This window comes from Podarcis filfolensis (genome assembly GCF_964270895.1).
Source record: "Podarcis filfolensis genome assembly, chromosome: 13".
Lineage (NCBI taxonomy): Eukaryota > Metazoa > Chordata > Lepidosauria > Squamata > Lacertidae > Podarcis > Podarcis filfolensis.
In genome coordinates this window covers 13,845,319-13,872,069 of record NC_139615.1, presented here as the reverse complement: position 1 = coordinate 13,872,069, position 26,751 = coordinate 13,845,319, and the positions used below count along the sequence as shown (strand labels likewise).

The 26,751-nt window shown below is 43.8% G+C and overlaps 2 protein-coding genes across 5 annotated transcripts in view; both read right to left on the bottom strand.

Annotated features, from left to right (window-relative positions):
• Positions 1-15,373, bottom strand: part of METTL17 (methyltransferase like 17) — a 151,298-nt gene extending 135,925 nt beyond the window's left edge. Inside the window, exons 1-13 of the mRNA XM_083584202.1 lie at positions 15,178-15,373; positions 13,438-13,591; positions 11,873-12,007; positions 11,526-11,622; positions 10,315-10,396; positions 8,225-8,298; positions 7,842-7,936; positions 6,493-6,563; positions 5,587-5,694; positions 4,460-4,528; positions 3,565-3,615; positions 1,942-2,034; positions 640-824 (exon numbers count right to left, since the gene is read on the bottom strand). Of these exons, the coding sequence (XP_083440328.1) occupies positions 640-824; positions 1,942-2,034; positions 3,565-3,615; positions 4,460-4,528; positions 5,587-5,694; positions 6,493-6,563; positions 7,842-7,936; positions 8,225-8,298; positions 10,315-10,396; positions 11,526-11,622; positions 11,873-12,007; positions 13,438-13,591; positions 15,178-15,231 (1,268 nt within the window). The 5' untranslated portion in view covers positions 15,232-15,373. The remainder of the gene's footprint in view (positions 1-639; positions 825-1,941; positions 2,035-3,564; positions 3,616-4,459; positions 4,529-5,586; positions 5,695-6,492; positions 6,564-7,841; positions 7,937-8,224; positions 8,299-10,314; positions 10,397-11,525; positions 11,623-11,872; positions 12,008-13,437; positions 13,592-15,177) is intronic.
• Positions 1-24,532, bottom strand: part of LOC310748466 (ribonuclease-like) — an 81,048-nt gene extending 56,516 nt beyond the window's left edge. The window contains exons 1-2 of one of the 4 annotated variants that reach the window (XR_014541324.1): positions 24,025-24,187; positions 18,972-19,686 (exon numbers count right to left, since the gene is read on the bottom strand). Coding sequence is in view for 3 of the 4 variants with exons in the window: in XM_083584292.1 (XP_083440418.1) it covers positions 19,222-19,662 (441 nt within the window). In the remaining variant the exon portion in view is untranslated. Of the gene's footprint in view, positions 1-18,698; positions 19,687-22,977; positions 23,483-24,024; positions 24,189-24,342 lie in introns of those variants that run through there. The other 3 variants (XM_083584292.1, XM_083584294.1, XM_083584293.1) reach the window with 3 other exon arrangements.
• Between the last annotated feature and the right edge of the window lie 2,219 nt (positions 24,533-26,751).

Here is a 26,751-nt window from a genome sequence, read left to right as displayed (position 1 = left end):
CTGGCTATTTTTCTAAGCTAAAAGCCCCAAATGATATAATCTTTCTCAAAGGGAAGTTGCTCCGGTGCCTTGATCACTCTTACAGTTACTTTGTCCAGAGAATCAAAGTAAAGGTAAAGGTAAAGGTACCCCTGCCCGTACGGGCCAGTCTTGACAGACTCTAGGGTTGTGCGCCCATCTCACTTAAGAGGCTGGGGGCCAGCGCTGTCCGCAGACACTTCCGGGTCATGTGGCCAGCGTGACGAAGCTGCTCCGGCGAACTGGCACCAGAGCAGCACACGGAAACACCGTTTACCTTCCCGCTATAAAGCGGTACCTATTTATCTACTTGCACTTAAGGGTGCTTTCGAACTGCTAGGTGGGCAGGAGCTGGGACCGAATGACGGGAGCTCACCCCGTCGTGGGGATTCGAACCGCCGACCATGCGATCGGCAAGTCCTAGGCGCTGAGGTTTTACCCACAGCGCCACCCACGTCCCATAGGATTATAACTGTTGAGTGACAAAGTATAACTTTGAATCTTGAAATAAAATTAAAATATTAGAAGTAGGGGGAAAGTCTACACCCAACGCGCCACCAGAGAATGAATGAGAGTCTAGAACCAAGGCTCCTCCCACCTTCGGGAGAAGAGATCCAGTACCTGCCGTGTTTCTTTGAAGTAATCACTGCGTGCTGAAGGCTGCCATCGGGACAGCACAGGTGGACGTGGACATGGCGGGTACGGCAAAGGACAGGCTTTGTGATCCGAGGCCAGGGCTGCTCCAGTTCCCCCGATCCTCTGCGTAGGATCAGGTATGAGAATTTCTCCTCCTTCTTTGGTGGGTTCTGGAGGAAGACACAGAAGGTTGGGAAGGGGAAAATGGATCTCTGAAGAATACAGCTTCCCGCCCTCACTAACTAATTTGCTTCCCAGCCTTTGCTAAAGGGCAATCCAACTCTTGAAGTTGGCTTCATGTTGAATCAGGTGTGGATTAATTGAGCTGCCCGACTCCCTATCCGGTTCAGCATGCCAGCATTTCCCAGCCCTGATCCCCCAGGATGAGAGAGGTGAAGGGAGAAGGGCAGGGTATTTGACAGATGCTGTTAATGGAGCCTAATAACATGTCCCTTTGCCCCGTATCGTTCATGCATGGGAAAAGCGTCTATGTAACAAAAACAATACAAAACACATCACCGTGGACAAGTGAGCAGGTTTTTATTGGCACCCTGAGTGAGGACACAATTTGGCCCCCTCCCCCCTCTTGCTTTCTGCTCTGTGCATGCTCTCAAGTGTGCTATGTCATAGTTTTGTGACCCCGCTGTGCAGAGGAACTGCCTGCATGAATGGTGACAACTAATAAAAGGGCTCGGTATGCTTTTTTGCAGTCTATAGGGTAGGGAAACGTAGTTAAGTTACCGTATTTTTCGCCCCATAGGGCGCACCGGCTCATAGGGCGCACCTAGTTTTTTTGGGGGGGAAATAAAGAAAAAAAATTTATTTCCCCCCGCCAGGCGCGGGGCTGGGGCGGGGGAAGCCCGAGCTTCCCCTGACCCCAGCCCCCAGAACAAGCTGCTCTCCGCAAGCCGTGGGAGGGCTCCTGCGGCTTGCGCAGAGCTACTTGAAGCCCGGGTGCAACTGCTCAGCGAACTCCCGCAGGCTCCCAAGGCTTGCGGATAGCTTCCCGAAGCCTGGAGAGCGAGAGGGGTCGGTGCGCACCGACCCCTCTCGCTCTCCAGGCTTCAGCGAAAGCCTGCATTCGACCCATAGGATGCACACACATTTCCCCTTCATTTTTGGAGGGGAAAAAGTGCATCCTATAGGGCGAAAAATACGGTATATTGGAAATGAGTTAAGCTGAGCCAACCAGCCTATTGCTTGTAACTACACCCCAAGCTAATTGAACACAACAGGAGGTTGATCAACATACAATGTGGAAAATAAGCGGAATAAGTGGAAACTCACCCAACTGAAAGGCAGCGGGAAATACGTCTGGGTGAAGTTACATGGCAGGATACGGTCAGGTGACAAACGAGGGCATGGCAAATGGTGCGGACACTGAGCATAAGAGAGAAAGGGCAGAAAGTATCTGTTAGTCTCAGGTTATGGTAGGGTTATTTATCTCTCTGGGAATAGAAGACAACCAAAGTCTAATTTGCCCACAGCCCCCCCCCCCCAAATTAACAAGCCTTTGCATCCTATCTACTCCACATTGCTCTAAGTGGAAGAATTTATTAGACATGGTCCAGATGAAACAATCTTGGTCCAATAAGCCAAATGAACAGCCTGTTTCCTGCATCTCATTTCAAAACCTCTCGTTTCTTACATACTTGGTACAATTTAGATGCCGTGGTTTATGTTCCACCCACTAAAACAGACTGCAAACCACAGTATTTTTTCCAAGGTTGCAAGCGAGACTTCAGCTAGGATGAAAAGGGAAATTGTGGTTTAACAAGCCCCATAAATACTGAATTCAAACACACAAGAGATGGGTAGACGGAACTTGCAGAAACAGCACTCGTTCTCAGTCAAAGAGACCTTGCTTTACCTTAGGGGTTGTTGCCCTCCAGAAGTTACTGGGACTCCCAAAACACATCAACCCTAGCCAACATGGCAAATGGGCTAGGATAATGGGAGCTGTAGTTCAGCAACATATGGGGGGCATCATGTTGTTCATTCTTGGTTTATCCTACTGAGATGGTTATATCTGAACTACATATTAGCTTCCCACTACTCTCATGTATCTGTTTGACAGTTTTGGTACTGTTATTTATAATGCACATTTAAAACATTTCTAGACTGGCTTTCATTCAAAATCACAGGGCAGGTGTACAGCAACACCATTAAAAATCACAGCAATAAAAAACACATACAATATAAAACAAGTAACAATAATATATTCAAACCAAAACAGATAGGTTCCAGTTGCCAGAAGATGGGGTGGAAGGTTTTTAGAAAGCACCAAAGGGACATTAACCAGCTCCCTCCTTGGAGGCGGTGTCACAACAGAAAATGCCCTGTCCCAATTACTGCAATGCAAAACCTGACCAACAGTACTTCACGATCTGATCTCTGTGACAGAGCAGCTCGATGTGGGAGAAGACGGTTCCTCGAGTAGTCTGGTCTAAAGTCGCTCAGGGCCCTCTATGTCAATACAAGAAGCTTACAACTGGATCCGTTGTATACTGGCAGCCAGTGCAATTCTCAAGAGGAGCATTAGCTGTGCTGCACCACATGCAGCAACCTAGCTGCAGCTTCCAGACCAGCCTCAAGGGCAGGCCCACATACAGTTCATTATAGTAGTCCAGACTTGAGGTTAACAACAGGAACGACTGTATGTGGCAAATCAGACGAAGATGGCAAAAGGTGCTCCTAAGCACTTCAGCAATGAAGACTGATTGTGATCACTCCCAAATGAGGCACCTGTTCCTTTCGGGGGAGGGGAATACAATTCTGTCCAGAACAGGTAAATCACCTAATTCCTGGCCCTAGGAACCATCTACAAGACCTCCTTCTTCTCAGGATTCAGCAGCAGCAGCAGCAGCTCCTTTTCACTCAATCTAGCTTCAGGAAAATTTCAAAACTCACCGGGGCAAAAACAGAAGGCTCTGTTGGATCATGAACCACTTCATCTGTGCCCTACAGAAGAAGATGGATGGGGGTAGATAAACATAATTCATTTAAACAGTCACGCATGTCATTCTCACAGTCCTTCCTCAATCATGGGCAAGGAAGCTAAATATTGAGGAAAATACAGGGGCCATAGGTCGGGCAGGTGCAGCCACCACAGGAACAGGCCTAGCAACTTGTTTAAAAGTTCAAGCCCATTTGAAATGGAGACAAGCCTAAATGCCTGCTACAATTATGGGGTGGGTGGGAATGAACTTTCCTTCTTTAATTAAAATTGGATTCTTAAGTATCTGTGCACATAAGAGTGGTAATCTGGAGCAGTTTTGTTAATTAGCAGAGTTTGGGGTTAAAGGTCCTCAAGAGGGAAATTATGAATCTTAAACTCATTAATTACAGTCCACGCTCCAGAGAAAAACTTTGGGGAAGGCATAAAGCAATCATCAGTCTAAGAGAAGGAGGCTGACGTGCTGGCACGATACCCCTTTTTAAACAATTGTTTTATTTCAGGGGTCACCAACACAGCACCCATGGGTGTAACGACACCCTTGATGTCTTCTTCTGGTGGTCACACTCACAGCCCCCCTTGGTTATGAGGCCATCACCTTTTGTCCCATGGAGAGTATGCAGAACTGGAAGGGGAAGGTGGAAGAATGACACTCATTCCCACTTGCTCACTCAGCACTTTTAAAAGCTATGTGTATGCGTGCCCACACATTTTCTATCCCTGGGGAGCAGGAAGAAGTCAGGGGTTGCACCCCAGGCATTTGCTCGCAGGTCTAAAAAGGCTGTCAACTCCTATTTTATAGCCTGCGTGCATTTCTTTAAAGGCCACAAACACAGAGAAATGCCTCACCTTTAATATAAGATCCCGGGCTTCCATGAGCATCTGATGACCTTCTTTGGTCCCATTCTCTACCAGAACCTGGGGAAATGAAGGCAAGGGAGAGACTATACACTGGGGGGTGCTGAGCAACAGCCCCACCCCCCATTCCCAAAGAAGAGCAGGCTTCTGCAGTGCATGGAATGCAAGGGAAAGTTGTTACTATCTATAGCACCACCAGTGGGCAAGGCACACGAGAAGAAATCCCTGTCCTGGGGAGCTTACAATATTAAGATTTTATATAGAGGAAGCAGGTGCCTCCACTTTCTGCTGCTCTCTCAGTGCCGTGACTTGGTGATCCAGGAACAGCAGCTCACAGAGTTTCCTCTGAGTTGCCCTAAGAATCAGGAGCCCCCTTTTCATTCAATGTACAGAGGAATCCAGGTCACAGTTAGAGAAAAAGAGAGAATTGCAGAGACGATAGAAACTGCATAGGTAAAAGTAAAGGGACTCCGGACCATTAGGTCCAGTCGCGGACGACTCCGGGGTTGCGGCACTCATCTTGCTTTATTGGCTGAGGGAGCCGGCATACAGCTTCCGGGTCATGTGGCCAGCATGACCAAGCCGCTTCTCGCAAACCAGAGCAGTGCATGGAAACGCCGTTTACCTTCCCGCCGGAGCGTGAAGGTGCTTTCTAACTGCTAGGTTGGCAGGAGCAGGGACCGAGCAACAGGAGCCCACCCCGTCGCGGGGATTTGAACCGCCGACCTTCTGATCGGGAAGCCCTAGGCTCTGTGGTTTAACCCACAGTGCCTCCTGTGTCCCATAGAAACTGCATATCCCCCTCCATTTACTGGAGCCAATAGGAGCTCCACACACCCTCACCTCTAATTATGGTGAGCGTGTAGTATGTGTGCAGGGTCCAAATAGGTAGCTTTCTCCAAGCCTTACTACAATACAGGGAGTGAGGGCAGAGAGGAGGCAAGGATATGCTGCAGGATGGGTAGGGAGGCCACATGGGCCACACCCAGTTATTCCCTATCCCTGGAACAGAAGAATGGAAGGCAAGGTTAACAGGGAAGGTATATGTGGTTGCTTCAGTTGCATGTATTTAGGGGGAGAAACACAGTATCAGATGGGTAAGCTGTTTGTCCACTTACCAAAAAGCCACCTGTCTTTCTCCAGAGTGTCTGCACTGTCTCCACTCTCTGAGCATAACTTTGGAGTTCGTTGAGTGAGAAAGCAGAAACCACAAGGTCAAATTTCACCTGCATGTGGAGCAAAGGGAGAGAGAGATGTGGCTGGAATATGTAGGAACGGTATATTCAATTACAAATTTTAGGGTCTTTTAAAAAAGAAAGGAAAAAGGCCAAAAGTTTAATTTAGAGCCAGTGTGGACAACTTCTGCAGTGTAACAGTCAAGCTCTTGGACTTAAGACCAGGAAGATCAGTCCATTCTCTGCTCTGCCATGAAGTTTCTCGGGTGACTGTGACAAAGGTACACTCTAAGCTTAACCTATTTCACAGGGCAATGATCCAACAGGTGGTGGCTGGCAGCAGTTGGGGAGGGCAGAAGAGGCCTCTGTATAATGGATATTTTTGTGGGGCCCTCTGTAACAGATACGTTGTGGATTCGGTGAGAGTAGCAGAAGACGCGAAAAATTCCTCCCATGAACTTTCTTATGGCTCAAGCCATTGGTATTATTTGAGAAAATCTCTGATTATACTTAAGTGCACTTAAGTGTGGCAAATGTTGGCTACTTGCAGCGTTTTTTAAATGGAAAATTTACACAGCATAAGAAGTATTTAAAAACAAACTCGGGTAAAGACCAGTTCCAATCATTAAGCCTGGGGAATGGGAGGGGGAACCTGGTTAGATGGGGAAATTAACCAGTTCAAGTGGGAAATCCTTGTGGGATTCTGGAAAACACACAATGGTACCCAGTCAACAGAACAACAGGGGACTGTAGGCACCCGAATGCGGATTTAACGAGACCCCCTGGGACTCATCCTGCTCTGAGTGCAGCTCCCATTGGGAGGAAATTAAGATGAGTTGTTATTATTACCTTTGGTGAGACTGGGAGGAACTGCCGAAAGTAGACTCCTGGGATGCAGAGATTCTTGTCCTCAGAAATGCCTGGGTAGTTATTGTTTTTTTAAAAAAAGAACAAAAACAAAGGTAGAAGCACGGAGAGGTTTGTGGGAGCTCAAATACAACAGGTTAAGTGCTATAACTCAGTGAGTAGAATGTACGTTTTGCATGCAGAAGGTGCTACGCTCAATCCCTGATATCCCCAGCTAGGGCTGGGAGAGACTCCTGCTGAAACCCTGGGGAGCGACTGCCAGCCAGTGTCTATAGTACTGAGAAAGATGGACCAATGGCCTTACTCTGTATAATAATAATAATAATAATAATAATAATAATAATAATAATAATAATAATTTATTACTCATACCCCAACCATCTGGCTGGGCCTCCCCAGCCACTCTGGGTGGCTTCCAACAGGATATTAAAAACACAATAAAAGATCAAACATGAAAAACTTCCTTAAACAGGGCTGCCCTGAGATGTCTTCTAAAAGTCAGATAGTTATTTCCTTGACATGTGATGGGAGGGCGTTCCACAGGACGGCCGCCACTACCAAAAAGGCCCTCTGCCTAATTCCCTGTAACCTCACTTCTCGCAGCAAGGGAACTGCCAGAAGGCCCTTGGAGCAGGACCTCAGTGTCCAGGCTGAACAATGGGGGTGGAGGCGCTCCTTCAGGTTTACGGGGCTGAGGCCGTTTAGGGCTTTAAAGGTCAGCACCAACACTTTGAATTGTGCTCGGAAACTTACTGGGAGCCAATGTAGGTCTTTCAGGACCGGTGCTATATGGTCTCATCGGCTGCTCCCAGTCACCAGTCTAGCTGCCGCATTCTGGACTAGTTGTAGTTTCCAGGTCACCTTCATAGGTAGCCCCACGTAGAGCACATTGCAGTAGTCCAAGCGGGAGATAACCAGAGCATCACCACTCTGGCGAGACAGTCTGCGGGCAGGTAGGGTCTCAGCCTGCATACCAGGTGGAGCAGTTTCTTATGCTCCCATGATTCTAGTGGCAATGGGTGGGAACTGCAGCACGAAAGGGTCTGAAGCCATACGGCCCAGACGGAGGTTTGATGCTTAAAGAGTAGGGTTACACTGAACTGCCCTGTGCAAATCACAACAAAAGGGCAAAGGGGCAGAGCTTCCCTTCATTTCAATGGTCCCTGCATATAATTTCCCCATTCATTGGGCATCTGGCATCCTACCTATTAATCAAGGACAGGGCGGGGGGTGTATTTCACTGGCATGATAGGGCTCCTGGATAGATGTCAGGCAATGAAGAACCCCACCCCACACGAAGTTCTCCACATAGCACCACTCACAACTCTCACCTTTCATCAGCCTCTCAGCTAAGGCTAACATTGAAGCCGAACTGTCGATGTTCATGTACTCGTTGATACTCCTGCCCCAGATGCTGTGTGCTGCCCTAAAGTGAAGGTGGAGGAGAGGGAAGAAAGGAGCAGGGTGGCACGTCTGTGAATGGTCTCTTCTAACAGATCTGAGCTGCTGGGATGGGAAGACTCCTGGACCAGGGTTAAAGAGCCCGTGGCCCTCCAGATACTGGAATACAGCTACTACTATTCTTGACCACTAATCTGCTGGCTGATGGGAGTTAGGAGTCCAGCAGCAGGAGGGCCACAGGTTCCCCACCCCTATTTACATCAATATTTCCCTCCTTCCCTCAATGCTGCTCAGGAATTGACATGGTTCTCACCAGGTGACAGCGCCCGTTCCTGAGCCGAAATCCAACAGGGTGCGCGGCTCAAAGTCCGAGACTCTCTTCTGGATCTGAAGGAGGCAAAAAGAGAAATTGATTCGTAAACCAAGGACTGCTGTCAACTGAAGATACATATGAACCTTTCCCAAAAAAAACAGGGTCCTTTTTGTTGGGGGATAATTCAGAGGGAAATTCCGAGGTGTTAAAAGAGACTATTTATGTATGCTACTACTGTGGCCCGTGTTTTGTTAGCCCAAAAATGGAAAATGAGAGAGGTCCCAACCAAAGAAGAATGGCAACTTAAAACAGATGGAATATGCACAGTTTGCAGATTTGACATATAGAATAAGAGAACAAGAAGAATGCATGTTTAAAGAAGACTGGAAAACATTTACTGAATATATGGGTGAAAATTGTGTTAATTTAAAAACACTTGTAGCATTAAGATAAATTCAACAGCGTATATAAGTTTTGATGGATGTAACAATGGATTACTGAATGGCTTAGTTCGTGTAAAATATGCAGGGATGTATGGTATGCAAAATGAACCATGGACAGGGAAGAAGGGAAGCCATTGATTTAAGGTTGTTTAAATGAATATTTTGAAATGTAATTTAGAAAATTTAATAAAAATTATATACAAAAAAAAGAAAAAAACATATGAACCCGTTCTCCATTTGAAAGTAGGGTATGGTATTTACAAATGCACCCTGCAGTGCGATAACTTTAAAAGGAACACCAAAGTAATTAACTATACAAAAACAAAACAGGATGGCATTCAACCAAGTTTTACTCAAGAGTAGGCCTACTAAAATTAATGGACCTAATGTATATCAATTTCTAGGGGTCTACTCTGAGGAAAGCTTAGTGGGATACCACACAGCCGAAAAGGGTTTCAAATACCTAGAAATTCAAAAGGAATGTTGCAAACCTTACAGAAAACACTTGCTTTGCACTGCCACAGCAGGGAGAGTGTACAAAGCAACTTTGATCACCTAACTGCAGCTCGTGCATGGGCTAATAGAGCGAGCAGAAGCCACTCAGCTTTAAGAGTCTCAGGTTATGAATCATACTAAATAATGCTAGTCTACCTTATAGGGCTGTTGTTAACCATTGCAAAAACAATGCAGTTTGGTCATTTAATGGGCAGTGTATAAATCAAGGATGGGGAATGTATCTCCATTTGCTCCCCAGGACTCTCACACCACATCACAAATAATACCCTCCTTGATTATTCTTAACCTGGCTGGAATGTGCCCTTGAACTCCAATAATGGCTCCTGCTCACCAGGGTGGAGGACAGAGGAGTGTGCATGTGCATACGTATAGAAACTAGCCTATTGAACAAAGGGAAACTTTTTGTTTCCTGATCTGCATACTTTTGCCTCTCACCCTATCCACTGTCATATGGCCCCCAGAAGGTCACCAAGAATGAAATACTGACCACAGGCTCAGAAAGCATTTTATATGAGGGGCAGGGAACCCAAGCCATATCTATTTTATTCATTTCCTGTATTTTTAATCCTGTTTGCAGAGGCAAATTACTGTTTGCCAAATTCGCTCATACCAATTGGCGGGGTGGGGGTGGGGCGTTTGCAAACCGTCTTACAAATCCAAAAATAAAAAGGCAAGACGTATGAGGAAGAGGTGCTGAGGGAAAATGTAGAGAAGGATGATCTGTTATTCAAGGCCAGGACAAAGTGGTGACCCATAGCAAGGCATTTATATGCAGCTCAGGTCAGGCTGATCCTCTCTTGAAACTATTCATGGCTCCTGTTCCTTTGGGCCAATGGATGGAGACAGAATCCCTCTGGTTTTTTTGTTTTGTTTACATAAAGGTAGGGCTTGCCAGAAGACCCCAACAAAGCAAATCCTTTGCTCAAAGGGGATGAGAACCTGGGGTTCTCATATCTAAATGATGCTGCACTAGTCAGAGGCCTGAATAATCCAGAGTTTTATCAAATGAATGTTTGTTGGTGATGTTTTAACTACTAGTAAATTAATAGCCACCAAGTTATTTTGAACATGTAGTACACAGCCATCTTCTCACCCTGCTCCACCCACTGAAAACTTGAAATGTCAACTTACTTCATGGAAAGCTCGGGTCACAGCTGCAAAAACCCCATCCATCCGGGCTGCCATGTATATAAAGCTGAGCTCTTCAGTGTACCTAGCAAAAGACAAACCACATAACCAAGTCAGCAAGGAGCACAATTCTCACAGCCTGTGCCACTGAGAGAAAAGGGAAAGAAAACACAGCACCACAAAAAAGGGCTGAGCAAGAGCTCCCCGCTGGTCTAAATTGTGTAATGGGTCGTATCTGCTCTACTACCAGTTCCTGCTATCGATTTATCCTTGTTACAATAAAGAGCCGGGTGTCTTCTGCAGGCTGGCGAAATTTAATTCAACCTTCTGAGAATCTCGCTTTCCATTTAAATAACAATGAACAACCCTCTAGTTTTTAGCGTTAAGACAAAATCTGAACAGAAGCGGGTGTGAGTCTCAAAAGGCAGGCAACAGCAAAAAAAGTATACTTAAAATATTTGGATACAGATTCAGTAGCATATTAGTCGTCAAAAGAACAGATCCGGACCATGGCCCATCTGGTCCAGCCTTCTTTCTTCTCCTATCACACTCCCATAATGGCTAACAAGATTATTGTGCAAAGCCCACAAGCAGGAAATGAGGGTGATAGCCCTATTCTGCTTGCAGCTGATATTCAGACCCACTTTACCTCTGGCACTAGAAGCAGTAAACATCCATTTGCATAGTAGCCACCAACAGACAGTGCTACTCTCCATGAATTTACAGTGGTACCTCAGGTTACATACGCTTCAGGTTACATATGCTTCAGGTTACAGACTCCGCTAACCCAGAAATAGTGCTTCAGGTCAAGAACTTTACTTCAGGATGGGAACAGAAATCATGCTCTGGTGGTGCGGCAGCAGCAGGAGGCCCCATTAGCTAAAGTGGTGCTTCAGGTTAAGAACAGTTTCAGGTTAAGAACGGACCTCCGGAATGAATTAAGATCTTAACCCGAGGTACCACTGTATCTAAAGCCATGTAAGAATGCATGTCCAGGACCACGTAAGTTTGCTGTAGATTACTGTTCGGAATAAGTCACCATATTGATTCTCCATATTTAGAACGTGAAACAAAAAGAGAAAGGCTCTGCAAAAAAAGAAGGGCTTTATCTGCCAGTCTACGTTCAGTAATATGAGACGGCATGCTATATTCGCACCAAATCTTCCCAAGAGAATCAGGTCCTTGGTTTCTGGAAAGGTCCCCAGGACACTCACTTCAGCTCCTCCCAGTGGTAAGTTGCTTTTCGGAGGGCATCCAAGACCTTTTTCTGCAGCTTCGCCTCAGCTTCCTCATCCAGAGGGCCCGTGGCATCTGAGACAGAAGAAGTCAAATTATTTTATTTAATCCCACTCTTCTCCCACACTAGTATCAATCATTATTCAACCCCCTTTCTCTGACCCACCCCCATGCAACAATATGTAAGGTAAGTTAGGCTAAAAGAGTGTGACTAGCTCAAGATTGCCCAGCAGGTTACATGGCTAACTTGGTAACAGCATCATATCCTCACTCTCTTTGAATAGGTACTGTCTCCTCCACAACTACCCCACAAATCTGCACTCACTTTTCTTCTCCCGAAATTTCTGCTCCAATTCATGAGCCTTCCTACGCAGATCTGCAGCCTCCAGGGGGCGTTTGCGGCTCCACAGGTAGTTGGTGAGGGCCTTGGTTTGTTGCTCCAGATTCCGCATGGAGGATTCTGGGAGAACGAAAAGCTAGTCAGGGTAGGGGCACCTACAGCAGCTCTCACTTGAAGACCCAAAGCACTTTCTCAGCTTGCTATGATGCTATCAACATGCAGGGAACTTTCTTATCAGGGGATGAGCAACAGGTAGTAAGTACATCCCCCCCCAATTCTGCAGTAGATAAGCAAGGGGTTTTGAATTCTAAGTATTTAATAGAAGCAGCAACAAAACATTAGTCTTTTGCTCCCCAATCCAGTCTGTCCTTGATCTGTCACCAACTCAAAATGTAGATGTGTACAGTCATACATCGTGTTGCGTTCTGCTCTTGTTGCGGACTTTCAGCTTATGAATGCAGCAAACCTGGAAGTGTTTTTCTGGGTTTGCAGCCTGAGCAAGTGCAGAAGTGATCTGCGCACTTCGCACATGCGCAGAAGTGCTTGATTGCGCCATGCACATGCGCAAAAGAGGCACTCTAGTTGCGGACTTTTCGGGGTGAGAATGGCACCCCGAAACAGATTAAGTCTGCAACTAGAGGTACAACTGTACTTGCACAACAAGGGTGGGGAAGCACTTAATTATTTAATGATTTAAAAAATGTATATCTTGCTTTTCCCAATGTGGGTCTCCAGGAAGCTTACAGCTATAAAATATACCATGTACAAAATTAAAAACATAAATTAAGGCTTCAAAAATTAAAAAACATCAATAATTTAAAATCTAAAAGGAAAAGGAAAAGATCTGAGAAGCATTCATGGTGCAAAAGCCTCCTGAAACAGAAGAATTTTGACTAAGCAACTGAAACTCAGTAGGGATGGTGCCTGTCTAACTTTTTGCAAGAGGGAGCTGCACAGAGTTAGGCCCACAACACTTGAAGGCTTAGCTCCTCATTGATGCAAGTCCAAATCCCCGCACCTCCTTGAGGAATAAGCTACAAAATATTACCTTTATTATTGTTGTTATTTATTCATGCAGATGATTTATATCCTGCATTTCTGATACATTTGCATTGCTCAGAGGAGCAATACAATAAAAAGCAATCACTGCACATGTGTGTGTATATGTGTATACTCTCTCTCTCTCCCTATCTAACACCAAAATAAGAAAACGAAGTCCCAAGGACCATTCCCTCTTCAAGGCTAGGAGACCTGTAGTCCTCCAGAGTTTACAGGTCTACAACTCTCATTTCTGACTATTGCCCATGTTGATTGGGAATTGTAGTCCAACACACCCTGGAGGGTCATGTATTCTCCAGCCCCGATATACAACATCACGGGACCAAGAAAACAACAAGTTTATTACAAAATCATTCTTTAACTCCGCACCTCTGGAGTTGGGAAGAGTGAACTCAGCCCACCCAACAAATCTATGAAGTCCATACGAGTCGACTACCCTTCATCCCACCCCACATATCACAGAGGTGCCATTGTTAATGGGTTTTACTTACCAGTTACCAGAAATTGAGCTACTTCTACCAGTTCAGGAGGAAGCCTAACATTTTTGAGATGGAGGATGCCTGGGTGCTGGCGATGTGGAATTTTGCCCAAGAAATCAGAAGAATTATCTACTTGGGAGACCTTGGGTATGACAGTAGCCAGGCCCTGAGGGTAGACAAACAGTAAAAAGGGCTAGTTATGAGACCCAAAGACATGTTCACAGCCAGGCAGAATTACAGCAGTGCTACAAACTGAGATATGAAAGCCAGGAGCTAAATGGCACCTTAAAACTAGGTTATGGGCACAACAATGGAATGTCTAGGAACTTTTTAAAAACAAGAATACAAAGCTGAAAATGAATGAACTGCAGCTAAACGGTCTAGTCCTTACCCTGCCCACCCCCACTAATATTCCTCAGAGTAGCTGGAAGTGGGAGACAGAAAAAGGTCCTCCTTTCCTTCCACTCTGCAATTTAAATCTGAAATCTCAGGCTCAGTACTAAACTCAGAAACGTCCCTGTCACAAAATGCGCCTAGAACAATGGAAGTTTCAAACACTGAACTATAGGGAGTAATGCAAGTTTATGCCGCCAAGGAAAGTAGTAGGACAACATTGCTAAGCTAGAGAGGCCCAATGCAACACTGTCTTTGCCAAACAGTGACCATCCACATCGCTAAGAAGCTCAGAGAAACAAACTTGCTAATCTTCAAAATGATTTTTAATTGTTTGCTTTTATGCATTTCACAATGTTTTCTTTTATTCATAGAAGTGTATCTATGTCACCATATCATAAAGTATCAGGGCAACAATAAAAAACACCATGGGGGGGAATACTAAAAATCATCAGAATGTCTGTCTAATTAGAATTGCAAAGCTATGTTGGCATAAAACAATTTTGCTACTGTTGTGAGCTGCTTTGACAATAACAACAACAACAACAATTTATTTATGCCCTGCCCATATCTTTGAGTGGAAAGATATACATACAATACATACACAGAGAGAAAGAGAAGATAAATGTAAACAAATAAGACTAGCATGGCGTAAATAACCACCACGTGGAAGTATGAACTTCATTATTTCCAAGTGAGGGGAGAGTGGTGGACTAACAAACAAGTCACAGAGCCAAATATTGGAGGTTGAACATTTGTGTCTTATCCATTTGCGAGCTGCTTTGAGGTTGTATGAATTTTACATAGATTTCATGAAAAAACGAACAACATAAAACCAAGCAGAATCCAGAGCAAGTCAGGTGGTGCCCCAAAAGAATAAAAATAACCAGAGTTATTGATGAATCCACATTTTAGATAAGGGGGGGGGCTTGTCTTCATCGCCACCACTATTGTTATTGCAATTATTAAGGCTGCATGCAATTTCATAACATTTGCATGCTGCTGGGTTGCTTTAAAAAAACAAAAATAATCACCCTCAAAGCGCGTTTTCAAAAAGAGAATAAAGCAATAAAATTATTAGCGGAACCAATTCAAAACACCCCCCCCCCAAAAAAAATCCCGAAAACAAGAAAAACACACCAGCATTTTAGGTTTATCTGGGTCGAAACTGGGGCGGGTTTGCAACCTGAGAGCATCACATTCTCCTATAAGCCACAGTTCAGGAAAGTCTGGCCACCCGCAAATTAATGGCACGGGCTACCTAAGAAACTCAAGCCTAAAGAAAGCCTGGAAATACAAAGCTTACAGCGCTCCCAGCCCTCTCGCGGATAAACGGGGGCGAAGGGGGGGGAAACCCACCCTAAATGCCATAGGATAATTCCACGTTTTCCTCAAGCACCTCGCAGCCGCCATCTTCGGAAGGGAATTGGTGCTCGTCGCGCCGTCGCATCAACGCTCCTCTCCCCCGCCGCGTCGCACCGCAGCCGCCATCTTGGGTAGGGCCCTGACCCAAGCTGCATCGTACAAGCGCATGCGCATAACTCTCCACTCCGTTCCTACAAGCTGCTCGCGGGGACGCAGAGCGAGCGCAAGCCAGAGAGGCAGGCCCCGTGTCCCCGCCCCCTAAGCTGCTGATTGGCCCCAGAGTCACCAATCATCAGCAGCTGCCTCCCCTCAGTTGTTGTATTTTTGGTCACTTTTTTTTTTTAAAGAAAAAGAAGAGCGGTGTATTTGCATACTGCTCGCTGATTCGCTCGTTTGGCGTTCTAAGGCAGGGATGTGCGCCCGCTTCCTTTAGCTTTCCAGGAATACGGTAGTTTGTTCTCTTTGAGGAGTTCTGAGCCTGGCTGCTCGTGTGAGGCTGGCTGCGTGAGCGGGCATATTATTATGTATTCTTTTCGCAAGTTAAGAGAGTAAAAAATAATAATGCATTTTTGGGTCTGTGAAGCTTGAACTGTTACAGAGTCCCATTCGCAAGTAGCAAGCAGCTCTGGATAACCACTGTTATCTTCTTCAGTGAAGTTGTTCCACAACAGTTCACCACATTATTATTTTTAATTAGCTACTACATGTCAGACTTTGATTAAAATGGCTGTACTGGATTATTTCACATTTCAGAGTCACTGATGTGAATAAAAATTTCCTGTGCGTTATAGATTTCAAGTTATTCCGGGGGAAGGATGAAAATTAGGGAAATATTGATACAATCACGAAGCATCGTAGAATGATGAAATAAAACAAAGAAAAGACCCCAGTCAATATAATCTTTTATTTTAGACACCTCTGGGAATACATACTATATTAAGCACAGATGGATAAAACAAATCTCTATAGCAGAAATCTCTCCTCCCAAAAAGCTGAGATCCTCCAGAGCTCAGTTTCTTTTGCACCCTTGAAATTATATGTACTGAATGCACATTGGCCAATAGATTATGCTGCCTGTGGAAAAAAACAGGGTGGAACAGCAATGGGCTACCTATGGGACCGCCTCTCCTGGTATGTCCCACGAAGGACCTTACGGTTCTGAAACAAAAACACTTTGGAGGTCCCGGGCCACAGAGAGGTTAGGCTGGCCTCAACCAGAGCCAGGGCTTTCTTGGCTGTGGCTCCGATCTGGGGGAACGCTCTGTCACAAGAGACTACAGCCCTGCGGGACTTGACATCTTTCTGCAGGGCCTGCAAGACAGAGCTGTTCCACCAGACCTTTGGCCAAGGCACAGCCTGACCCCCTCCTTTGGTAATTCTTCACAGAACTCTAGCCCAATGGTTGCCATCAATTTGATTTCAACTGATTTTATAATGAATTGTTTTTATAATGCTGTATTATTTTACTGTTGTTAGCTGCTCTGAGCCCGGCTTCAGCTGGGGAGGGTGGGATATAAATAAAATTTTATTATTATTATTATTATTATTATTATTATTATTATTATTATTAGAAAAGGACCAAACTTAGGTGGTCACATAAACCATGAAATCCCACACATTACGCTCATGGTCATTTATGTGAATAAAGAGCAGCATGTTCGTAAGTTGTAGATTTGTGCATATATCACATTATGTATTTTATTTTATTTTTAAACATAATTCCTGGACTTGTAAAAAAACAAAACTATATTAGAGTAACAGAAACAAGTGAACACTTGGGTGTACATGGTGATCTGACACAGGACAAAGCTTGAGTGCATCCGTATCCACAAATCTGCATTGAGCCTGTATTCCTAGAGCATCCCTCGTTCAAATGTTGAATGAGGCTGAGATTATCGTCATACATGTAATATGTTCTATTATCATCCAAGAAAAAAAAATCACAGGAAAACATATTGAAATGCAAATGTTCAAAAATGTTGCCAACTTTCAAATGCAGGCTTACGTTTCATTTTCACTCTAATCAGAAACTGTTGAATCCAAAATGACAACAGTTTAATAGTTTCCTCAGCTATTGGGCAGGCAGCCTAATGCAGAGGCTGTCCACCTTTTGGGCCTCAAGGTCATTTTTGCAAATGTGTGTGTTGTGGGCACCACAGATGCACTGCAACCAAGCAAAAGCTGCAGCCTATGGTACTGACTACAAAAGAATGTTTCTTGCTAGCCTCATTTCAGTAGGTGGAGTGGGGGAACTTGAAGGCATCTGGAAAGACATCTGTGGTGACCCTGACCTGATGCCACTAACCCTATAATTGTCTAACATAGTAACTGTGTGTGTTTGTAAAGCAGTGGGAAATCCAGTTTTGATTTTTGTAATGATGGGGGTCAGGGAGGTAAAGATGTATGTAGAACAGGACAAGTTTTTTCTTATACAGTGGAACCCTGCTTCTCGAATGGCTTAGTTGATGAACAAATCGGCTCCCAATTGCCGAAAACCCAGAAGTAAGTGTTCTGGTTTTCAAATGTTTTTCAGAAGCCGAATGTCTGATGTAGCTGTTGGCTATTGTTTCTGGGGCGCCTGCACCAATCGGAATCTGCGCCTTGGTTTTCCAACGTTTCGGGAGTTGAACATACTTCCGGAACGGATTAAGTTCGAGAACCAAGGTTCCACTGTACTAATGGCTGGAGAAAGAGGAGGAACATCAGTGGGCCAGATTAGATCGATACCTATCTCCAGTATGTCCCACATGTGCGGAGGAGAGACGGCTCTGGATAGAATTGGGTAACCTACCATGCGGATTGACCCTATGTGTCTTGGATCTTGTGGGTTTACGGCATATGCAAATGAACCTCAGCATGGACACCTGCCAGTAATATCAGAGACAGGGCAGGAAAACAGCTGCTCTCTTTTGCCCATTCATGTACAGTGGTACCTCGGGTTAAGTACTTAATTCGTTCTGGAGGTCCATGCTTAACCTGAAACTGTTCTTAACTTGAAGCACCACTTTAGCTAATGGGGCCTCCTGCTGCTGCCGCGCCGTCGGAGCACGATTTCTGTTCTCATCCTGAAGCAAAGTTCTTAACCTGAAGCACTATTTCTGGGTTAGCGGAATCTGTAACCTGAAGCATATGTAACCTGAGGTATCACTGTATATCAGTTGAATTTGGGCAACACATTGTTCGATGTGGCATGAAATCTCTGGATGATCCAGTCCCGCAGTTTTGGATCTGTTAATGGAGTTCAGCAATATCTGGAGGGCCACAGGTTCCCTACCCCTGTATTATGTGGCCTGACAGGTATCTGATAACACCTTAATCTGAATTTTAATGTCCCTGGCAAGTGGCCAAATGGAATCTCTGGCTTAATGGGTTATATAGTGAGCAGCCCTGCATTGATCCAAGGCATGGACAATGTCATGTTTCGTTACATTGATGAGCCTCTGTAAAAGAAATAATAGGTGAATTCTTTTCTTTCTTTTTTTGTATATAATTTTTATTACATTTTGTGTTTTACAGTTGAATATACTCATTTTTACATCCTTAAAATATCAGTGACTTCCCTTCTTCTCTTTCTATGGTTCATTTTACATATCATAAATCCCTGCATATTTTACAAAAAAACTAAACCATTCAGCATTCCATTATTACATCCATCCGGTGCTTTTTTTCTAAAAAAAAATGTTTAGGGGTACTCTCATTTTCCTATTCATATTGAAATACTGCCCCTCAATGAGGCCAAACTTAGATTCAAAAATGTTTAGGGGTATGCGTACCCCAGAAAAAAGCACTGCATCCATCAAAACTTATTTACACTGTTAAATTCATCTTAACGCTGCCAACGTTTCCAGCTGTACACAATTATTTTCCAAGAAATAATAGGCGAATTCTTACTACACTATACATACATTAACTGAGAACTTTGGGCAAGTGAGATTCAAGTGACAATTCTGTTGTGAGTGAGCTCCGTGGAACGCCTGCTTTCAAAGATTTTTACAGCTGTTTAGTGCTCTCGCTGCAAGTGGAAAAAGCAAGCCTGCCCTACATGAAATTGCTTTCTTCAAAATGGACAGGCCATCCTGATGCATCGCAACCTATGAGAATATGCCTTTGTCCCGTGTGGGCCCAGTAGCGGCACTGGCCCCGCGAAGTTCCCTGCAGCTTGCAGGTGGTGACGGATAACTGCGCCCTGCTGAGTCTCAGGGCCCGGCGGTAATGGGTTCCGCCTCTGCTGCAGATGTCCTTTATGTTGCTCCTGGGCGCATGGACAAAGCTGTTGGTGTCTTTGCAAGGCCTCGTCATCCCCCGGCGCAGCATCATGGCCCCGCAGTAATCCTGCCCGGCCACATTGGTCCGGGGGAAGTCGCTGTGCTGCCTCAGGAACTTCTCGTGCCGAGGATTCTGTGAGGAGACACGGCTTACGATCAGGCAGGAGGCCAACAGGAGCAGCAATAGCGCTTCGTTTCCTCTCAGGGAGATCATTGTTGCTGCTGATTTCCGACGAACCTGCAGCCATCGAAAGGAAGCAGGTGAAATGTTTATTTCGCATCACTTTACAGTGGTACCTCGGGTTAAGTACTTAATTCATTCCGGAGGTCCGTACTTAACCTGAAACTGTTCTCAACCTGAAACACCACTTTAGCTAATGGGGCCTCCTGCTGCCACTGCGCTGCCAGAGCACGATTTCTGTTCTCATCCTGAAGCAAAGTTCTTAACCTGAAGCACTGTTTCTGGGTTAGCAGAGTCTGTAACCTGAAGCGTATGTAACCTGAAGCGTATGTAACCCGAGGTACCACCGTATATTTTTAAAAAATGGGTTGCAGTGTATCATAAAACAAATATGCATTGCAAATGAAGGTCAAGATTAAAAATAAATAGTATTTAAAGAAGCATGATTGACAGGAAAACAAAACAGAAAAAAAATCAAAAAATCAAAACTCCACATGGAGTTTTTTTTATTTGTTTTACTTGATTTTTGCTTGCATCGTTGGCAATGCAGTGAACAATACAAGTGGTTTTATTCTGGGGACGACGCAGGGGTATGCATACCCCTAAACATTTTGTGAATCTTTGTACTTTTGTCCATTTACTGTATTTATCTTTCCTGATCTGAACTATAAAATGGGGATTTACTTGAGTTAAAATGAGAGTACCCCTAAACATTTTTTAATAAAAAAGCACTGAACAATACCATAAGAAGTATTGTTTACCATCAAACACAGACCATTGGTCCATCTAAATCAATGTTGTCCACACTGACTGGCAGCTGCTCTGTGGGGTTTAAGTCAAATGGTCACATCTAGCTGTACAGTACCAACGTGAGAGAGCTGCTTTGCCCCAGTCTCAAGACACCCACCGCAAAAGTAGGCTAGGTCAGTGCAGTTGACGCTAGATGGCAACAGAGAACAATAGCTAGCCTGTCATGAAGCAGAAACTGTGTGTGAGAGAGATTGCGATAGCCTTCAATTTCTGTTCAGGAATGTTTTTACGGTGCCCGTATGCAGAAGAGGGCAAAGTCTCTCACATGTTTGAAGGGTTCTCTATCAAAGCAGGGTGTGTATCAGGCACAGCTTGGTGGCAGGGAAAAGCAAAGTCAAACACGCCGGAATTATTCCCACTTTTTGAAAGGCACAAGGACTGTGTTTTCAACATTACACCAAGTGATCATCTTAAAAGTGCTCTTTTGGCAATTTCTTATTCTTTCTCTCTCTCTCTCTCTCTCTCTCTCTCTCACACACACACACACACACACACACAAATTCTTGCTCTGCATGGACTAGAACAAACCCACAGGTGGATTTCATTGGCAAGACTCAGCTCTGGGACATAACAGGTAATTTGAAAGAAAGAAAGAAAGAAAGAAAGAAAGAAAGAAAGAAAGAAAGAAAGAGAACAGTCCCGGAGAACAAAAGGGTTTACCATTATTTATTTATTTACCATTTTGTAACAGAAGAAGCACTAAACGTTGAAAGGGAAATACTGTGGTACCTCGGGTTACATACACTTCAGGTTACAGACTCCGCTAACCCAGAAATATTACCTCGGGTTAAGAACTTTGCTTCAGGATAAGAACAGAAATCGTGCTCCGGCGGCGCGGCAGCAGCAGGAGGCCCCATTAGCTAAAGTGGTTCTTCAGGTTAAGAACAATTCCAGGTTAAGAATGGACCTCCAGAACGAATTAAGTATTTAACCTGAGGTACCACTGTAGCTTCTTTCAAACAAGTAAAAAACAACCCCCCCCAAACTCAGGTATTGTTACCATTGTAACAAGGAACTAGTCCCTCAGGGGTCTCACACTTCCCTTACCCTTTTGCTCAGTTATTCAGAGGCTCAGCAATAGAGATGTACTTTCTGGGTGATTCTGCTGTGTGGAAGGGAATCAGTGCTACATGAGACCCCTTTCCTCTGAAGGACAGTCGTGGATACATGCAACAGGGTGCCTTATTCTCTCTCTCTCAAACATACACACACAACACACAGTCACACACTTCAGACTTTCTTGTGTGTCATGACTGCAAAGCACATACTGTTAGAATTTTTTATTTTTATTTTTAGTCTGGGGGGAGCACAGAGTCTGCGTATCATGTGCCTCCCTCTAGATGCTTTTCAGCTCCAACTACCATAAGCCGCAGCCAGCATAACGGGTGTTCAGTGATAGGAAAGAACGATCTCTGCTTCTGGTCAGTGAATATTCTTCACATTTACAAAGCTGAGAAAGGTGTTTTTATATTAATAGACAGGATTGTAAATTGTTCTTATATGCAACAACAGCAGCAAGACTATTGTTGGCACAAAAATGGAAACAAGAAGAATTACTGACGAAAGAAGAGTGGCAGATGAAATTAATGGACTATGTAGAATTAGACAAACTAACAGGAAGGATTCGAAACCTGCGGCACCAGAGATTCTTAGAGGACTGGAGTAAATATTTGAACTATTTGAAAAGCAATTGTAATAAACAGATTACGCTAGTAGGACTGCAAGAAGTTTTGTAAGGAGGACTATGCGAAATATTGCAAGGAAGACTATGAAGAGATTTATCAGTTAAGGACAATCGAAAGTAATAGAGAAATTAAGAAATGCAGATTAAGTGATAAAGAATGGAAAATCTTCAGATGTAGTTGATGGACGTCTAAAATATTGCGTAAGATAATAATTTATCTTAAATGATTGTTGGAAATGATATGTTAAAAAATTAATAAAAATGTATTTAAAAAGGGAGAAAGGTGCTTTTAAGGCCGAATAACACACATGCAGCTGAAGGGAACTGAGCCTCCCCACTCTCCCCTTCTTTACAGCCTAGTTGATACTGGAGCTGGGATGGGGGAGAAAGGAGGCACTGGCCCATAGGGAGGTGATACTGGGAAGGGTCCCTGCAAACGTTCATGTTTATTTTTATGCCAAACACAAAATCTCTCCTCTCCATCTTCTGCGTCACAAATGCGCACGAGGAAACAAACAGGGCTGCCGCCTCCTCACGTAGTTTGACCTGTAAATTGTCACTGCGAGGGCCCCTCCATTCTCCCTTCGCAACAAGGACAGTGAACCTGTGGCCCTTCAGATGTTGTGGACTACAAATCCCATCATCCCTGACCACTCGGCATGCTGGCTGGCACTGATGGGATTTGAAGTCCAATAGTATCCATAGGTTGGCAGCTTCCCCACCCCTAGCCTACACGGTGTAAGTCTAGCTGGGTTGCAACCAATGTTTCCTTTGGCGACAAACTCAGCCTCACTCCCTGACACAAGCTAAGGACCACAATTTTATCACCCAGAACGATTTCTGCACCAACTTACGCGATCTGTTCAGCCAGCACTACTCAGAAATGCCTCCAAATCACCCAGGGGGCTGTCGGAGCGGTGAATTCGGTTTCCTGTAGAGCTGAACATTTCCCCTTGGGCTCTTTATACCCAGCCTAGGCAGCTGCTGGTAAAAGGTTAGTACTGATCACATGCAGCTGGATTGAACAGGCAGACAATGTGTGGATCACTGAGATGGAGGGTAGGGATTAAGAAGAACAAATGCACTGAGGATCAAGACACAGTTGACCGCATCGTGGTTTGAAGTCTCTCTGTTAACCAGTAAAGATAACACTACTTCCTGAATCCTTCTGAATATTTCTCCTGGGTGTGTGAATCCTGCAAATCATCATCATCATCACTTCTTGATTGATTTAAACAATACTGTTATTGGGAATGGGGAAGAAATTTGATTCAATTCACACTTAATGGTCAACATACTTAATTCACACTTTCTGGAACATTCTGCCTATTGAAAAATGGCCAACCTTAAAATTCACACTTTGGTGAATTTTTCAGGGCAGTTCTGCTGCCAGGTAATGTGTGCAAGAATGCATGTGCTGGAGTAAAGTGTGCTCATAAATGCATATGTAAAAAAATTAAAATAAATAAATAAGTGCACATATGATTGAGAATCACATTAAACTGGCATTAAAGAAGGGCAAATTGCTTTGCAAAAAAAAGTATGCGTTGGGCAAAATGGCATAAAACATGTATGTATTAGGAGAAATTCACACAAAATGCTGATGAATTTTCATGGAGACTTTTAAAAAAATGAAACTGCTGTGGAGGTGAATTTAAGATTGGATTTAAAAATGAGAACTGGAGAGAAAATGAAACTGACAGATTTGCTTACCCCCTAATTATTCCCTGTTTGGGTAGATGCTAGAACTGTCTTTTTTATAAAAAAAAACCTATTCAAAATTTTCAACATAACTCAAATTAAAGCTAATTAATTATTTACCACTTCTTGACTCCCCCCCCCCGGTTGCCAATGTCTCCCCTTTGTTTTGTTTTCCATTCAATCTCAAATCCACTAATCACCTTAATACAGTGGTACCTCTGGTCCAAACAGGATCCGTTACGGAGCTCTGGCTCCTGAGGTTTTGCAACTGGAGGTGCCACTTCTGCGCACACACATGGCTGCGGCACAGAGATAGCTTCTGCTCCTGCACAAGCAGCAAAACCCGGAAGCAGGTTTGCTGCTTTCGCAACCCAAAGTTTAGGTTACCTGAGGGTAACATAAGCTGAGGTTCTACTGTACACGGTACTTCATAGATGCTGTATCAATCCTCCTAAAGTTTTTAACTCTTCACAGTGAACTTTAAGGTATTCTATAATTTTTTCCAGTCTTGTACAAACTTTTCTTCATCTTGCTCGCGGATCTTCCCGGTCATCTCTTCCATTTCAGCATAGTCTGTCCTCTTTGTTATCCATTCTTCCATCACTGGAACTTTATCTTCCTTCCATCTTTGGGCAAATAGCATCCTTGCTGCTGTGGTTGCATACATAAATAATCTTTTAACATTTCTTGGTAAGTCTTCACTTGTTATTCCTAATAAAAATGCCTCTGGTTTTTTTTTAACAAAAGTTATCTTAAACATTTTTTTTCAGTTTGTTATAAATCATTTCCCAGAAGCCTACTGCCTTTTTACATGACCACCACATATGATAAAATGTACCTATTTTATCTTTACACTTCCAGCACACATTAGATAAATTCTTATGGATTTGGATTTTTGGATTTTGGATTTGATATCTTGCTTTATCACTACCCTAAGGAGTCTCAAAGCGGCTCACAACCTCCTTTCCCTTCCTCCCCCACAATAACACTCTTATACATTTTAGCTAACTTTACTGGAGATAAATACCATCAATACATCCTTTTCATATAATTTTCTTTTAAAGCACTACAAGCCGTAAATTTTAAATCTTTAAATTTTAAATAAAGTTATTTGCTAGAAACTACTTCTCAAAATTAGATACAGCTTCTCATAATGTCAAAATGAACATCATGACATAACATATTAAAATGTAGCTTATTCAGTTGACCGTCGAGTCCAGGATGTACAAAATGCAATTCCTATTTTGTCAGTCCTGTAGTCCATTCATATTCTAATTTCTAATATATCAGCTGTACAAATTCCAAATAAACATACAAAGATATAATAAATGTACATAACATGGAACTCATTCGTGATAGATTTTCAGTCATAGTAAACCTGTAAGCCTGAGTACTGTATAAGGGGGCAACACTAGCTAAGGCGACAGGTGCAGATAATTCGTATTAATTCACTCTTAAAGGAAGAGTACTCAGGCTTACAGGTTTACCACGACTGAAAATCTATCACGAATAAGTTCCATGTAGCTGTTATATACAGTAACGGTATGTACACTTATTATATGCTTGTATATTTCTTTGTAATGTGTACAGCTGATATATTACAAAGTGTCTATGTTTATATGATTTAGAACCACGCACAGCTGTTGAAGCCCCTTGGGGCGAAACAGGGGAATATCTAGGAACCCTCGTCTTGTTTGCCTGTGCCAGCATCTACCAGTGCCAGTGTTCAAATGATTTAATGTTGTACTCTTCTAAGGAATACATCAGATAGAAAAAGACAAGAGAAGATGAAGAAATTAGAATACGAATGTGCTACGGGACTGACAAAATAGGATTTGCATTTTGTACATACTGGACTCGGTGAGTTTTACAAAGCAGACAGCACTTTCATGTTGGACCCGGCAAGTCATCCACTGCATGCTGCTATTTGCAATGCATGCATTTTACTATGCATACGTATCCAGATTGAGAAACTGCAGTTCACCCTGGCTTCACCCTGCAGTTCACAGGTTACATATGCATGCAGTGAAACACTCACTCATCAAACATGCATATTAATTCTTACGACGAACCATTTGTAGCTCTGAAACTGTGTTTATTGTCAACAGGTCTTGAGAAACGCCACTTGAGGAATAAAAGATTTCAGGGCTTATAAATGAATTTGTGCCAAGCTGCAAGAGAGTCAAGGATGATTTTAACTGGGGCCCTCTTTCCAATATTATCACATTTATAAAGTGTGTATATATATGTAGAGAAAGAGAGAAAAAAACCTTCCATGGAGCTGTACAAGACACACCTCCAAGATTAAAGTGATCATGTGCATTGTGAACAGACATCCCAGAAACTAAGACACCTCTGTATTTCTTCATCTTGCAAGGGAGGAAACTAAGTAGGATGAGGTTGGTGGAAATGAAGAAACCTGTTAGTAGCATGGAGCAAACATACATCAATGCTTTTTTTCTCCTGCAGTGGCAAAAAGAAGTACAGTTGTACCTTGGTTCTCGAACGCCTTGCAACTCGAACGTTTTGGCTCCCAAACACTGCAAACCTGGAAGCAGGGCTGTAGCTAGGGAGTGGTGAGGTGGGCCCCTGCCAGGGGTGCAGGCGAGGGGGGTGCGTGCAAAATTGGCTAAAAATATGTCCATAAATATGTCTAGAAATAAAAATATTGATTATTGCCTCTTAAGAAAAGGTTTTAAATAGAGGGTGAATTGAATGGGGGTAGGGTTGGAGGAGAGGCGGAAAGAAGAGCTAATTTGTTGGTGGCTAGGGGGTGCAATCTGGACAGTTCTGCTAGGGGCACAAGATCACCTAGCTATGGCTCTGCCCAGAAGTGAATGTTCCAGTTTGCGAACGTTTTTGGGAAGCCGAACATCCAACACGGCTTCCGTGGCTTCTGATTGACTGCAGGAAACTCCTGCAGTCAA